Raw genomic sequence first — 17,478 nt, forward strand, 5'->3', positions numbered from 1 at the left:
TAATTTTCAGTTCAAAATATTTTTTAACAAAACTATATAAATTAATATCACAAAAAATCACAATTACTAGTCTATATTATCAGATAGTCATACAGCAACACACTTTCACCACTGAATCCATGACTTTCCTCTTCTGAGCTATTACTGGAACCTGATGTTACTTTTGGGAACTGGTTGTTGATCAGAAATGAGACAATAGGTTCCTTTCAGTTTCAGGAATTTCAGTTAACAATATTTTATCAGCCAAACAATACAAATTATTTTCCAAAATGTCACATTTACCAATTTACATTATCAATCACACATCTAGTTATATAGTTCCCTTGTTATAAATATGATTTCTCTTCTGAGCTGTTCTTGAAACCTAGTATCACATTCGAAAATTGTTTGTTGGTCTGTAGAACATCCACATACTTCGATCTTACATCTGTAATGGAAAATAATATTCCTAAATTACACAAATAATTATAACAATTTTTGAGAAATATTACCATGTTCGTCACCAGATAATATGTCATTTTAAAACAGGAAATTAATTTGTAAACTCACAAACCATAGAACAGTCACCACATGCTATCCTTGTTACATGTTGCTAGACATTGAACAATATCTTTCTCAATGAAGAATTCTCCCAGTATAAGATGCCACAACTAATCAGTGAGCAAAAATGTGTCATTTCCAAAGACAAGCATCACCCACTGATTTTATGAGATTATGGGGCATGTATATTTATATATGTAATAAAGTAAATAGTCTACAAATGAAACCCTTTGACACTCAGTGCATTTATGACAAGCTACAGACTTAATACTGTTTTCCATCACTTTGCAACAATAGCTCGTATTTTTGCATTTTTCATAATTATATATATATTTTTATAATTACAGTCGATATTCCTGGATAGAAAAATATGTAAAATAGGGGAAAGTCAACCACTCACCCATAGCAAATCGATGCCTGATGCACAGAAACATGCAACAGAACCCAGTACTCACACTACCTTTCGAGCCCTTGGTCTTTCACTAGTAAAAGTAGTACACTTGTTCACACACACAACCACACAGACATCAAAATGCACACTTCCATGGTCGCAGCAAGACTGTTTATTTGATTACCAGAAATTGAGAACAGTTGCCTGGGCAAATGGAGATGGGAAAGTGGTAGAGAAAGACTCACCAAGTACGGACAGGATAGTGGGATAGTGCGAGGCAGGTCTTTATTTCAACAGATAACTCATCAATTGCACAGTACAATGGAAGGAGTCTCAGAGGATAGAGAGAGAAAAAAAATACGGGTGGAAAGGGAGGGGGAGGGGGAGGGAAAGAGAGAGAGGGGGAGAGAGAGAGAGAGAGGTGGGGGGCATGGGTTAGCAGGGGAAGGGAGGGAGAAAGCGTGTTGGGAGAAGCACTACACAATCTGGATGGGGAAGGAGTGGTGTAGACATAAGAGAGAAGGTAAAAGGTAATGTGAGGTGGTGGGAAACAGGTTATTGGAGATTCAGGCCAGGGGGGCTGCAAGAGTACACAATTTGCACCTGTGCAGTTCAGAGAAACTTGTGCTGGAAAGAAGTATCCAAATTGTCTGTCTAGTGAAGCAGCTGCTTAAGGGGCTCCGGAAAGGCTCAAAATCACGAAAAGTTCAATTTTTACTTTTTTGCGTTTTCTGAATCTGCAGACTATTACCTTTTAATAGAAATATAATTTATTCAATTCCGAAGACTACAACTATTTTTAAATTTTTTTTGAAATGTGTTCTACATGGGCGTGACCCACTGTGGCGCTGTTAAACTGCTGTCAAATGATGTTATTATTAACGTCCGTGCTCATCAGGTACATTTTAGTGATGTGAGATAAAGTATGTGTTGTGGCTAACCTATTTTCAGAGACTTAGCAGCACCTGAACTGTTGAAAAAGTGTATTCACGGAAAAACTCAAAACCCCAATGAAAGTGTAAATAGTGTTATATGGTCGAGAATCCCCAAGACTGTATTTGTTGGAATAGAAACACTTCACTTTGGGGTGTATGATGCTGTTGCGACTTTCAATGATGGCAACATTGTAAGGTGCAAGGTATTTAGAAATATGGGAATGAAGATAGGTTCTAACATGGTACGAGCGATGCTTACTTTAGACAAGGAATGCCTTTAGGCTGCAGACAGGGCTGTAAAGAGTCTAGAAATACAAGCAAGAGCAAACAGGAGGAGGAACAAGAGGAAGCTGGAGGAGGAGTTTGCAGAGGATGAAGATAATCCATCCTATGGACCTGGAATGCAGTAAAAAGTTAATCCAATCTTTGTCGCTCGATTCCCAAAACTTTTATTTTCTCATACTAATTACATGTTTTCTAAGGATCTTCCAAACATATTTGTTTCAAACTTTCAGTAAATGTTACACAGTACCTTCTGCATAATTTAACACAGCCTTTTTCCAAAAAACTGTATATTTTTGAATATATAAATAAAAAATTGCAAAAAAATGTTGTGAATTTTCATTACAATTGAAAAAAAAAATCATCTTTAATAACTGAACTAAAATTTTGTAAAATACCTGTGTTAAGTTGTAGCCCATATTCCAATAAATAATCTGTAAAAAGTTCAACTTCCTACCTCAAATACCTTGTGAGGAAAGATGTAATTTATAAGCTTTATTTTAACATTGCAAGTATAGGGCGTTCCGGAGCCCCTTAAGTCATTTGTGTTGTGGTGCACAGCATGCTCGGCAACTGGATGGTCAAATTTGCAGGTTGCCACAGTTTGGCAATGGCCATTCATAAAATTAGGGAGATGGTTACTGTAAGCTCACACAGAAAGCAGTACAGTAATTGCAGCATAGCTGACATGTAACATTGCTGCATTCGAGGTGGCCCTGCCTTTAATTGGGTAGGAGAAGCCTGTGACTGGACTGTGGGCAGAGATGGTGGGGGGACGAACGAGACAGGTCTTGTACCTGGGTCGACCAAAAGGGAATGACGAGGGGGTTGCCAGATTGGGTGCAGGATTGAAGTAGGGATGGACAAGAATATTCTGTGGGTTGCGTACGCAGCAGAACACTACTTTGGGTGGTGTGGATACGATTTTGGGTAGGATATACCTCATCTCAATGCATGAAGAGAGGTGGTCAAAACTCTGATGGAGAAGTGGTTGTGCTTTTGCCACTGGAGCGCTGGTCAGTGGCTGGTTAACAGGTTTTCTGGTGTGAGAGGAGGAGATGGCAGAGGAGATCTGTTTACAAATGAGCTGGATATGATATTACTGTCAATAAAGGCTCTGGTAGGGTTATTGATATATTTCAACAATTCCCGATTTCCACTGGAGATGCAGCTTGCAGGGATGGTGTGTCTGCAAGGAAGATATTTTTGACACTGACTGAGTGACTGTTGTCAAATTACAGTTTCTGTTAGTTGTTGGCACACTTTGATTGATTAGACATATTAGTGGAGCCATCTGGGATTTGGACATCGACATCTAGGAAGGTGGTTTGTTGAGGTTATGGAGGAAAGAGAAAAGACTGACCCTGCCAGCCCAGATCACGAAAATGCTGTCAATGAATCTGAAACAGACAAGGTGTTTTAGGTGCTGACTGGATAGGAAGGCTTCCTCCACAAGGCCCATAAATAAACTGCCATAGGATACTTAATAATCAGTACTGCTGTGACTGTTTGTCTGTGTGGGCGGGTCAGTGGGTGGGTGTCTGTGTGTTCTTCTACTAGAGAAAGAGCAAAAACTCAAAAGCTAATCTGAACACTTTTTTCTATTACATGTTTCTGTGCAATATCTACATCTACATCCATACTCCGCAAGCCACCTGACAGTGTGTGGCGGAGACCACTACAGGTGAGTGGCTGCCTTTCACTTATTTTATGTATACATATTTTTATAACTTATTTCTGTGACTGAGTTGGTGTTGCTAGTGAGAAAGAGGAGAGGTGCAGCAAGCTTAACATTTACATCTCATAGATCACCATGCAGTTAATAAGTGAAAATAGACATCAAAATTCTGAACACATATTGTGCTGGAACAACAGGATATAGAAATGGCAACATGCTCTATGACTATGTTAATGTACACAAATATAAATAAAATCTGCTTGTAAATTCTTATAAATATACGCGTATTATTTTTATGTATCTTATACTGCAATAGCTGTTCAACATATAGGGCAACAAGAATATTACATTTAAAGCAAGATTCAAAAGATACAAGGAAATTATATGCTCTTTTGACCACTGTGTACATAATGTATTTAAGACGTAAGTTTCTAAAGAAAGTGTGGTACAGGATGAGATCACGTTAGCACCACTGACTTATAGATCTTACTGAACTGCTTGAGTAAACGAACAGTTACATTGCCTCTTGGGTTGATGAACAAGTGTGGAAAGAAATGCTTGTGTCAAGTGGGAAGTTATGTGTCATTTAAGTAACTGTAGTGAAATTTGTAACAGTATGGAAAGAATAGACAGGTACTCACCATAGAGAGGTGGCACTGAGTTGCAGTCGGGCTCCAGTTTCCTGACACAGTGATTGTGTGTGTGTGTGTGTGTGTGTGTGTGTGTGTGTGCATGTGTGTGTGTGTGTGTGTGTGTGGTTTTCTACTACAGAAGGATGACTCTGTTTGAAAGTTTTAATACTTTAGCAGCCTTTTTCATTCTGCCTGTCTCCAATGCAACACCTCCCCAGTGAGTAGCAATCTACCCTTTCAACATTGTTGTTATTCCATCCTGGACTTGCCATTGTTTGTAGTGAAATTTAGGATAACAGCCAAAATTTCCACTTGTTTACAGTGAATTGCTGCTTGATACAAATACATAGGAGATAGTGTAATAATACATTACTAGTGAGATCCGACTGAATTTGTGTACATTTATGAAACAAGTATCTGTAACAAAATGGAATGTAACTACCACTTACAGATGTTTTCTATCACTAATCTATTAGACAACAATATTATTTTGGCTCATATATACTTTCATTTGGGAACTCTGCATTCAGAGGTTATAAAATTTTAGTTCTGCAGATTATTATCAATGTGTTCCACACTTTCAAGTGGTCAGCAAAAATATTTATTGGCCTGTTTATCTGGTTTGATGAAACATATGTAACTGCTTTTCTAAAGGTCGACAGACACACAAACGAACACAAACATACACAAAAAATTCAAGCTTTCGCAACAAACTGTTGCCTCATCAGGAAAGAGGGAAGGAGAGGGAAAGACGAAAGGATGTGGGTTTTAGGGAGAGGGTAAGGAGTCATTCCAGTCCCGGGAGCGGAAAGACTTACCTTAGGGGGAAAAAGGGATGGGTATACACTCGCACACACACACATATCCATCCACACATATACCACATCCTTTCGTCTTTCCCTCTCCTTCCCTCTTTCCTGATGAGGCAACAGTTTGTTGCGAAAGCTTGAATTTTGTGTGTATGTTTGTGTGTCTGTCGACCTGCCAGCACTTTCATTTGGTAAGTCACATCATCTTTGTTTTTAGGTATATTTTTCCTACGTGGAATGTTTCCTTCTATTATAACCATGCTTTTCTAAAGAGTTAGACAGAGGGAACCACTCTACTAATTCATCAAAATAGCTTTAGCACAGTTAAAATAGAAAAGGAAAAAAGTACCTTACAAATGTAAGTAGATATATAACCATGGAAAGAGTGGAAGTGTTCTGCTACATAAAAGACACATTTAAAAGTGTGTGCTGGAAGCAATTTGATAAAACATGGAAACCTACCTCTTGATTTTTTGAGCCTGTAAACATTGTTGGCTCCACAGGGACCAACCCCAGATGACTTTGGAGGCAAAAGCAGATCGCCAGAGTGACTGTTTTCATTTGTAGTTGTATCAATCCACTGTTTTCTATCATTATCCCATACAATCTTTAAAAGAGAAATGAATGACAATTAGTAAGTGTATCAATTCATACGAACTTGCAGCTTTTTTTTTTTTTTTTTTTTTTTTTTTTTTTTTTTTTTTTTTTTTTTTTAAACCTATTCCATTAAAATGACTAGAGTAACATGTTGACTAGAGTAACAAACAAACATTCACAAACATACATATCATTGGTAACCAGAATAAGGTATACTTTACTAGCTATACACATACAATGAAACTTTCTATTAACGTTTTCAGTACCATAGGGCTCATTAACTCAGTCTTTCATATTTACTGATTGTGTCATGTTCAAATGTATGTGGCTATCAACAACATTCCTTTCCTGAACTAAATAAAAATTAAAACATCTGCAGTGTCTCTTTTGCATTTTTATTTATACACCAGTTTCAACATACTATTACACCACCTTCAGGCCCTTAACCAACATAAATTTGGAGGAACCCAATCTCTTGCTGTCCTGACAGTCATTGGTTGATGAACTAAGGGGCAGTGTCATGTACACCAGAGATCTACGGAAATCAGTTACTTAATATTGGCTACCGTTATGACTTCGAATGATATTGGATTCTTCCCAATTGGTCAGGGGACCTGCAGATGGCATAATGGAACAGCAAAACTAGTTGCATAATTAAATTAAATGGAAAAGAGATATCTGCAAGTGTTTTAAATTTCATTTTATACTGCACGGCTGAAGTCCCTATAAGCATTTGCTATAAGATTCATTCTACATCCACATCTACACTTTGCAAACCCTGGTGAGTGCACGGCAGAGGGTATGTTCCATTGTACAGGTTATTAAGGTTCCTTCCTGTTTGATTCACATATGGAGTGCAGGAAGAATGTTTGAATGCATCTGTTCATTCTGTAGATAATCTAACCATGTAAGCATGATACCTATGCGAATTATATGTATGGGATTGCAATACATTCCTAGACTCATAATTTACAGGTGATACATCAAACTCTGTTAGTAGATTTCTTTTGGGTCTGTAACCACACTGTTAATGTGTAAAACTTCTGACATTTCTGCCACTATTGCAAATGGCTGAAATGTTGGAAGTTTTACACATTGATAATGCATCACAGACCAAAAAGAATTTTTCTGAAGGCACTAGGGAAAACAGCAGATCAGTGACCTGCATTGATAATATTACTAACTACAAATTTGACAGTGGATATAAGCACAAATATTGCTTAGACTTGGGTATTTCAGATCACTCAGCTCTGTTTATTGAGCTCCCAAAAGCAAATAACCTAAAGCCTCCAGAAGTGTGTATAAAAAGGGATCTCAGTAAAAGTAAAATGGATTTATTCCGCAGTAAATTAAGTATAATAAGCTGGCCTGTAGACTACAATAGTTCAAGCTCGATGAACTATGACAAATTCTTAAATTGTTTCTTAGAGGTATTTAATGAATCATTTCCTCGTAGATATAAGCAAAAGAAAGTTAATGGTAAACTCAAATGGATTACAACAGGAATAAAGATCTCTAGTGCCAGAAAGAGAGAGCTCCACAATGAGTTAAAATCAAACAGAAATCCAGATTTTGTTATTTATGTCAAACAGTATAAAGCTGTATTTAGGAAAGTTGTAGCGGCAGCTAAAAAAATGGCAAATAATAAATTCATACGAGAACACAGAAATAAGACAAAAGCAGTATGGTCAGTTGTTCAGTCTGAACTAGGAGCCAAAGTAAAAATTCATGAGATTTTGAAAATTAGACATGAAAATGAAATTATAGTAAACCCTGTTCAGATGTCAAGTTGTTTCAATGAATTCTTCCTAAACGTAGTAAGATCGGATGTGGATATGACATTCTATCAGGGCATCACAAATTTGGAAAACAGCCAGAACACATCTTTTAAACAATTTGAAAAAATAACCCAAAGGGATGTGGAAAAGGAAATATTGTCTCTAAAAAACAAAACCTCACATGGGTGGGATGAAATAACAACATCTGTAATCAAGTATGTGTACGATATTATTTCCCAACCACTGTCAATTATTATAAATCAATCTTATGAACAGGGATGCTTTCCAGAGGTATTGAAATATGGTGAGATCAAACCTCTATTCAAGAAAGGATTGACAGAAGATATGGGGAATTACCGCCCTATCTCTCTCTTGCCGGTCTTCTCTAAAGTGTTTGAAAAGATTGCAGCAAAACAAATTAATAACTTTCTTACTGTAAATGATATAATTTTTAAAAACCAGTTTGGATTCCAACAGGGTAAAAGCACTGCGAATGCTATAAATGAGTTTATCCAAAAAATATGCTCCACATTAGATAAGGGTAGAAAGGTCACAGGTATATTCTGTGATCTGACTAAAGCTTTTGATTCAGTGAACCATGCATTACTCCTCCACAAATTACAGATGTATGGAATCAGAGACACTGCTTTAAAATGGTTTAGCTCTTACCTGTCAGGTAGGAAACAAAGAGTAATTTTAACTTCAAATGGAACCAATTATTCATCAGACTGGAAAACAGTTCCCCAAGGAGTCCCACAAGGTTCGATATTGGGTCCCTATCTGTTTCTTTTTTACGTAAATGACCTACCACTTGCTATTGATGTTCATTCAGTGTTATTTGCTGATGATACATCAGTTCTAATTGAAAATAAGGTATCTGAAAATATTCCAGAAAAAGCCAAAAATACTTTAGAAAAACTTGAATCTTGGTTCTATCAAAATGGACTAAAATTAAATGTAACTAAAACCAAAATGATGCAATTTGAAGCTAAATCAGTAGAAAGGAGTGAAATAAAGATAACTTGCAATGATCAGGATATCACAGAAGCAAACCACATGAAGTTCTTAGGCCTAAATCTTGACAAAAATTTAAATTGGAAGGTACACATAGATTACTTAGCAAATAAACTGAACAACTTAGCATTTGCAATGTGTATTTTGTCAGGTGCCACAAACATGGATACCAGAAAGATAGTTTATCACTGCTACTTTGAGTCAGTTATTTGTTATGGCATAATCTTCTGGGGAAATTCAGCAAATGTCACTAGGCTCCTAGTATTACAAAAGAAAGTAATTAGAAACATGTGTGTTGCAAAAAAACGGGAATCCTGTCGACCACTGTTAAAAAATTTAAAAGTACTATCTATCCCCTCACTTTACATATATGAGATGATGGTGTTCCTATATAGAAATCAACATACACTAGACAATTTCCGTTTTGACCACAACTACAGCACTCGCCACAGAGATAACTTCAAACTTCCAACACATCGTTTAAAACTTTATGCCCAAACGCCAGAGTATATGAGGTTAAAAATTTTCAATAAAATAAAAGGCAGTAATATATTTAAAATGGAGATTGGTTCACTGAAAAGATTGCTCTTTACTCTCCTGGTGGAAAAGTGTTATTATTCTGTCGATGAATTCATTGAGGACAGCTTCACAATCTGAACACAGGGATTGTAATACATTTATTATTTTATGTACATGTGTAGCTGTAACTTAGAAATGTAAAATATAATGTAAACTTTTGTATTTCTCTTAAAAAGGTGAAAAAAGTTTCTTTTGTAAACCTTGACATGTCTCCTGTACATCAAATCAAATGATTTGAAAATTGTATGTAATGAGATGAATAAACCACATAACATAACAATGGCCGTGGAAGCCTACACTTAGATTTGTTAGTAGGCTTTCTCAGGATATAATGAAATTTTCACTCTGCAGCGGAGTGTGTGCTGATATGTTTGAGTATAATGACTTTTCTGGAAACTAGAAATCTACTCTGTAGGAATCAGCATGGGTTTGGAAAAAGACGATCGTGTGAAACCCAGCTCGCGCTATTCATCCACGAGACTCAGAAGGCCATAGACACAGGTTCCCAGGTAGATGCCATGGTTCTTGACTTTCGCAAGGCGTTCGATACAGTTCCCCACAGTCTAATGAACAAACTAAGAGCATATGGACTATCAGACCAATTGTGTGATTGGATTGAAGAGTTCCTAGATAACAGAACGCAGCATGTCATTCACAATGGACAGCAGTCTTCCGGAGTAAGAGTGATTTCAGGTGTGCCGCAGGGGAGTGTCGTAAGACCGTTGCTATTCACAATATATATAAATGACCTTGTGGATGACATCGGAAGTTCACTGAGGCTTTTTGCGGATGATGCTGTGGTATATCGAGAGGTTGTAACAATGGAAAATTGTACTGAAATGCAGGAGGATCTGCAGCGAATTGACACATGGTGCAGGGAATGGCAATTGAATCTCAATGTAGACAAGTGTAATGTGCTGTGAATACACAAAAAGAAAGATCCCTTATCATTTAGCTACAATATAGCAGGTCAGCAACTGGAAGCAGTTAATTCCATAAATTATCTGGGAGTAGGCATTAGGAGTGATTTAAAATGGAATGATCATATAAAGTTGATCGTCGGTAAAGCAGATGCCACACTGAGACTCATTGGAAGAATCCTAAGAAAATGCAATCCGAAAACAAAGGAAGTAGGTTACAGTACACTTGTTCACCCACTAGTTGAATACTGCTCACCATTGTCGGATCCGTACCAGATAGGGTTGATAGAAGAGATAGAGAAGATCCAACAGAGGGCAGCGTGATTCATTACAGGATCATTTAGTAATCGCGAAAGCGTTAGGAAGATGATAGATAAACTCCAGTGGAAGACTCTGCAGGAGAGACACTCAGTAGCTCAGTATGGGCTTTTGTTGAAGTTCAGAGAACATACCTTCACAGAGGAGTCAAGCAGTATATTACTCCCTCCTACCATGACGATAAAATCAGAGAGATTAGAGCCCACACAGAGGCATACCGACTATCTTTCTTTCCAAGAACAATACAGGACTGGAATAGAAGGGAGAACCGATAGAGGTACTCAAGGTACCCTATGCCACACCCCATCAGGTGGCTTGCGGAGTATGGATATAGATGTAGAAGTAGATATGAAACTTCCTGGCAGATTAAAACTGTGTGCCGGACCGAGACTCGAACTTGGTACCTTTGCCTTTCACGGGCAAGTGCTCTTTCTCAGGATAGTTTATGTCTATCTTCAAGAGCCTGCCAGTTCAGATTCTTCACCTTCTCTGTGACACTTTCCCATAGGTAAAACAAACCTGTCACTATTTATGCTGCCTTCTCTGTATATATTCAGTATCTCCTGTTGTCCTATTTGGTATGGGTCTTCCACACTTCAGCAATATTGTAGAATGAGTCAATGAGCACTTTGTACAGTGGCTGCACTTCCCCACTCTTCAACCAATAAACTGAAGTCTATCACTTGCTTTACCCATTACTGAGGCTATCTGATAACTCCATTTCATATCTTACTAAATGCCACACCCAGGAATTTGCAGAGCTGGCCAATTCTAACTGAGAATCATTGATATTACAGTCATAGGATACTATGATTTTTTGTATTGTGAAGCACACAGTTTTACATTTCTGAACATTTCAAGTAAGTTGCCAATATTTGCACCACTTTCAATTTTTATCAAGATCTTACTAAATATTTATGCAGCTTCTTTCAGATAGCACTTTATTATAGATACCTGCATCGTCTGCAAAAAGTCTGAGGTTACTATTAACATTGTCTGTGAGTTCATTAATATGCAACACATTTTTCTCAGGGACCTGAAGTTACTTCTACATCTGACAATGACTCTCCATCCAACATGCTGCATCCTCCCAAAAACTCTATAATCCAGTCAAAAATATCCCTTGATACCACACATGATTGTGCTTTTGACAATAAGCATAGGCGTGGTATTGAGACAAATGATTTTCAGAAATCAAGAAACACTGCATCTACCTGACTGCCTTGATACAAAACTTTCAATATGTCTTGTGAGAAAAGTGTAGGTTGGTTCTCATATAATCATTGTTTTCAGAATCCATGCTGGTTGGGATAGATGAGGTCATTCTGTTAAAGATACCTTATTATATTTTAATTCAGAATACGTTCTAAGATTTTACAACAAATTGATGTCAAGGATATTGGACAGCAGTTTTATGGATCACTTCTTCTACCCTTCTTGTATACATGTGTGACTCAAGCTTTCTTCGAACTACTCAGCACAGTTTTTGTTTGAGAGATCTATGATAGAATATAGTTAGAAGAGGGGCTAACTCAATTGCAACTTTAGCATAGGACTTCCATTGGACCCTGTAATTTATTCAATTTTAACGATTTCAACTGTTTCTCAACACCAACGACATTAATGCTTATTTCAGTTATCTTTTCAGTGGTACGAGTATGAAACTTAAACTGTTATTGTGGTTTTTCCTTTGTAAAGGAACTTTTGAAAATGGTGTTAAACATTTCAGCTTTTGCTTTGCTACCCTCAACTTCAGTTCCTGTCTCACTCACTAGGGGCTGGACACTAACTTTTGTACCACTAACATCCTTTACATATGACCAGAATTTCTTTGGGTTTTGTGAAAGATGATTTGACAATATATTGCTATGATAGTCACTGAAGGTGTCATCCATTGCTATCTTGACTGCCAAATGCATTTCAGTCAGAATCTCTCTACCTGCAGCCCTACGCTATACTTTACACCTATTACTCAGTAATCACAGTTTCTTTAGAAGTTTTTTTACAGTCACTGTATACCATGGAGGTTCTCTCCCATTATTAACTAGCATACTGGATAGATATCTATCCAGTGCATTGTCAACTATTCTTTAAAACTTGAGCCAGAGTTCCTCTACATGATCTTGTCCTGTGCTGAAAGTTTGATTTTTTATCTAGTTTACTGAACATACATATCTTTCTGCTTGTTTTTGTTATAACTTCAAGTTGAACAAATATATTTCAAGGAAGACGCAATACATGAAAGTCACAGATCAAGTAAACAGAGTAAGACGTGTGTACACTTCAACAGTCAAATCATAACTGAGTCCGAGTCTAGCGGCCGCTGGCTGGCTGGCCGCTTAGGTGGCGCTGCTGCTGCATGGCTGGCAGACAGTGCCGCATGTAGAAGATGCGCCTAACTGCGCGGCGGAACTTTGAAAGATCGGCGAGTCACAACACTTTTAGTTGTCCTTAGTACTTTGGTAATCATGGTTGCCACAATCACATCATGGTCACTAATACCAGTTTCAATTTGGATATCCACAAAGAGGTCAGGTCTGTTTGTTGCCATTAGATCAAATACATTTCTGAGATGAGTGGGGGTTCCTTACTATTCATGCTAGACAGTTTTAGAGAAGGCATAGCAATGTTTCACAGGATGTCTTACCATGTCAACTACTATCAAAACTGTATTTTTCCAATTAATTTTTGGATGATTAAAGTCTTCACCGATGATTACCGTGTGACTGGGGAACTTACATACAAGCAAAATGAGGTGCTCTCTCTAGTTTTTGGTTACATCAGGAGATGAGTCTGGTTGGTGATACAAGGATCTAATTACCATTTTATTCCCACTCCTGATACTGAGTCTTGCACAAACAATCTCACATGCAGCTACAATTTCTTCCTCCATACATTGGAGTTTCTTGCCTACTGTGACAAGTACACCACCTCCATTTCCCATTTGCCTCTCCATTCAATACAGGCTTAAATTTTTCCCAGAGATCTCACTGCATTCAGTTTCAGTTTTCAATCAGCTTTCTGTACCCAGTATTATATGAGTTTCAATACTTTTCAGGAGCACTTCAAACCCTGGCACTTTGTTGCTAATGCTTTGGACTTTACCATTAGGATCTTAAACTCTCAACTGTGGGAGGAATTTCTTTCAATCTTACACTGATACATCTGCATTCCTACAGCTATTGTTATCTGGACTGGATGGAGAGTCGCCTTATTTAAAAAGCCCTTGTGTGCACCCCACACACATTCGGGTACCTGAGTAGCAGATTCTGATGTGTACTGCATACCTGACCCATTTAGGGGGACACTATAGTTCTCAACCTTATGGTGCCAGTCCAGGAAGTCACAGCCTAGCCTGTCACAAAACTTTCAAACTCTCTGTTTCAGTCCTTCCATTCAAATCAGAACAAAAGGGCCATTGATCAGTTCTGGGGAAATGTTGCAAATTGTGAGCTTCACTGAAACTTCACTCAACCTTCCCTGCCAGTCCTTGGAATGACTCAAGAATGACCTCAGAGCCCAGATGACATGCGTCATTCATTCTAACATGCACCACAATCTGCAGTTTCTTGCACGCTGTTCCCTCAATAGTTTCTGGAATAGCCTCTTCAACACGTTGAATGAGGCCCCCAGGCATACACACTGAGTGCACCTGGTGTCTTTTCCTGTCCCTGACTGCCATTTTTCTTGAAGGGGTGCCATCATTTGCCACATACTGCTGATGACTAATAGTCCCTTGAAACCAGACAAAACTGGTTTCTCCAAAACAGGTGAAGTGAGTTCTATTGGCTTAGTTTCAGTTTCAGTGAAAGACAGCACCTCAAACTTGTTGGTTAGGAGGATCGGTACAACACCCAGAGTCCTCCCTGGTCCTCATCCACCCTGTACAAGATGCCTAGATTTACCATTGACATGCCACTCACACTCAAGTGGACAAGTAATGACAGATTCTGTACTTTGTTCACAAGAGACAGGATCCACAGGAGATGCTAGTATTTGAAGTACCTCTCGTACAGGCTTCACAGGTACACAATTCTTGGGAGCTCTTCCAGCACACCAATTTGCACCAACTGCCAATTGTTTGACAGTACTCAGGGCAATTTCCAGCTGGTTACGAATTTGAACCAACTCATTTCATGTTCAAGAACAGCATTCACAGTGGGGTTGCATTTCGGGTAGTGCAACGTATTACAAGGCAGTGAACAAATAACTTCAAATTAAGCCTGCTGATTATCTTTTACTCTGTTAAGCTAAATAGTTGCAAATTCACTATATTAACTGAAGCAAATACACAAAATGAGATTTCTATTAAGGCAACACAAAATCCTATGGTAAAAATTCTTAGTTTGCTAAAAATTATAGTTCTTAGCAAACTCAAAAACAGAGTTAATTTACAATAAATACAAATAATATAAAGGACTACTCCTCTTTAAGGGCGAAGTGGAAGTAACACAATATGTTAGTTAGAAAATGTGATACAGTAACTAAATCACAATTGCTGATTTGCTGCAAATTGCTCTAGACTATGCAAAGGACAGTGGTAGCTTCTGAAAATTCTCAAAACCGCACGTTTATTTGTGCTGATATACAATGAAGTTCAGAGGTGATGTATTCTTTGGCAGAACTGTGAACCACCATGCTGATTTGCTTTGAAATGAATTACATATCCATAATGCTCATACTGGTAACTTGTGAAAATATAGTTGTATAAGTGTCCGAAAATCCTCAAAATAACCTATTTCTCACATAATTGTACAATGAAATTAGAGAACTACTGTTTTGAACAAGGATAGATCTACTGTTCTCAAAAATTTTACAAGAGCATAATTAAGTTTAAGTCTACAATTAACGATAACTGTAACAGTTTATCATGACACTCACCAATGTTCAAAATTTCACAATTTGTCACAACACAAACAGGTCTTGATACAATCAATGAAAGATTACACATAAACAATGTGAAAGTTAAATGTGCAAATCTAGAACTTTAAATCGGTACACAATCTTGTACACACGATCTCACTCAAAGGAAAGTTCCTAAGGTGTCTTTCATATACAAATAACCATGCATATTGCACAGATTTTTCACTTATCTGATTCTGTGCACTCTTCCACACTGGCATGCTGAAGAAGAACAGTCCAGTGCAGTCTGCACACTATGGATCTACTGGAAAAAATATAGGGTGTCTGTAAATTAATTATACGAAAGTAACCTTTAATTGTGAAAAAAGTAAATGACTTACAGAAATGTTTGATACTGCATTGAATGCAATATATCTTCAAGTTTTATTTACAAATCTTCACTGTGGCTACCTTCTGTAACATGACAAATGTCCCATCTTTAATCAATTTCCTGCCAACAAACACACAGAAGGCCACTGCGATCATGGTGGCTAGGATATTGTTCCAACATGTTCCACCACATCGAATCCAAGTTTGCACATTCCCACAGAGATACATAACCACTTCACAATGACGATGTGTGGCACGCCACCTTGCTGGAAAATAAATTCTGTGCCCATATCTCATTGTAAATGAGGCACTAGATAACGTTCCAGCATGTCCAGGTATGATATGCCAGTTATAGTTGACTTGTTAGAAAAGAAAGTAATGTAGGTCTTGTTACAGTTTACAGTGCAAGGAACACTTACCTTAGGCAAGCCACACACATGTCTGACTTATGTGACATGGTTTCTACTCACCCCATATCTGAGTATTACGCTCATTAACTTTATCACAGGTATGAGAAGGTGACATTGTCACTGAACACAATTTTACTATAAAATTATCTTCAGTCTGCATTTTGTTAAATATTTCTACACAAAACTCTGCTCATATCTCTTTGTCACTGTTATAACATCAAGTTGAACACATATATTTCAATAACGACACAACACATGTAAGTCACAGAGCAAGTTGACAAAGCAAGACATGTGAACACAGTGACATTCAAATCAGCTCTGAGTCCAAGTCTAGTGGCTGCTGGCTGGCTGGTCACTTAGGTGGCGCGGTTGCTGCATGGCTGGCAGACAGCGCCACATATAGAGGACGCGCGTAATTGCGTGGCGGCACTTTGACTGATCGGCGAGTCACAACACTTTTCCCCCCTTTGAAATTTTTGCACTGGTCTGGATGGAGGTGGCCTGTAGATTGCTAACATCCATAGGCATTGTTTGACTGGCCGTAAAGTTTCGAGGAGGAGGCTTCCTGTACGGACGGAAGTGTCCCCGATGATAACGCGTTGAGATGACAGGAGACGTAGGGGTCGAATCTGCTGGGGCCCAGTGCACCAATCTGCCCGTTGCGGCAAGTCCAGTTGTTATAACAGGAGACATGGGCGATGTGTCGGTATCCGTATGAGAAGGAGGCGAGTAGAGTTGCTCCAACAAGTGATGGTCATCTGGTTCCTGCATGGGCACGTCTCCTGGTGGCGTCCTTTCTTGTGCTGGCACCGATATGATGGTAAGAGGGCTGCGTTGTGAGTAATGAGACATGCCAAGATCCTGAGCATCAAGTAGAGTCGAAGGTGGTGTACTGGCATTCGGAACAGGTGTTGCCAGCACATGAGGCCGAAGCTGGTCTGAATGACGCACTGCAACACCCGTGTCCATCTGGGTTTCATACAGGCATCGACCACAGTGTCATAAGATGCAGCCAGGACTCCATTTTGGCCACCTGCCATATCCCCGTATCCATACAAGGTCGCCGGCGGTGAACCGGCCAAGTGAAGGCACCCGCGGCCTTGAGGTGGAAGGACACAAAAGATGATGTAGTGTGTGGGGCTGTTGGCCATGTAAGAGCTGTGACACACAAGGGCCGCAGGCAGCGACCATGTGTGTGATTTCAGAGTCTATGCCGGGCCAGTACACATGACGGCGCACAAGAGATTTTGTGCAAGAGACACCCCAGTGCCCTTGGTGAAGGAGGCGCAAGACCGACGCATGCAAAGACGCAGGTACCACAACACGCAGCGAAGCATTGTCGGCAGAAAGGAGGATAGCACCA

At 38.7% G+C, this 17,478-nt stretch overlaps 1 protein-coding gene across 1 annotated transcript in view; it reads right to left on the reverse strand.

Moving 5' to 3' along the window:
- Positions 1 to 316: 316 nt before the first annotated feature.
- LOC126095229 (protein transport protein Sec16A-like) overlaps positions 317 to 17,478 on the reverse strand; it is a 34,229-nt gene continuing 17,067 nt past the window's right edge. The window contains exons 2-3 of the mRNA XM_049909971.1: positions 5,730 to 5,874; positions 317 to 427 (exon numbers count right to left, since the gene is read on the reverse strand). Of these exons, the coding sequence (XP_049765928.1) occupies positions 327 to 427; positions 5,730 to 5,874 (246 nt within the window). The 3' untranslated portion in view covers positions 317 to 326. The remainder of the gene's footprint in view (positions 428 to 5,729; positions 5,875 to 17,478) is intronic.

Source organism: Schistocerca cancellata, chromosome 8 (assembly GCF_023864275.1).
Source record: "Schistocerca cancellata isolate TAMUIC-IGC-003103 chromosome 8, iqSchCanc2.1, whole genome shotgun sequence".
Classification (NCBI taxonomy): Eukaryota; Metazoa; Arthropoda; class Insecta; order Orthoptera; family Acrididae; genus Schistocerca; species Schistocerca cancellata.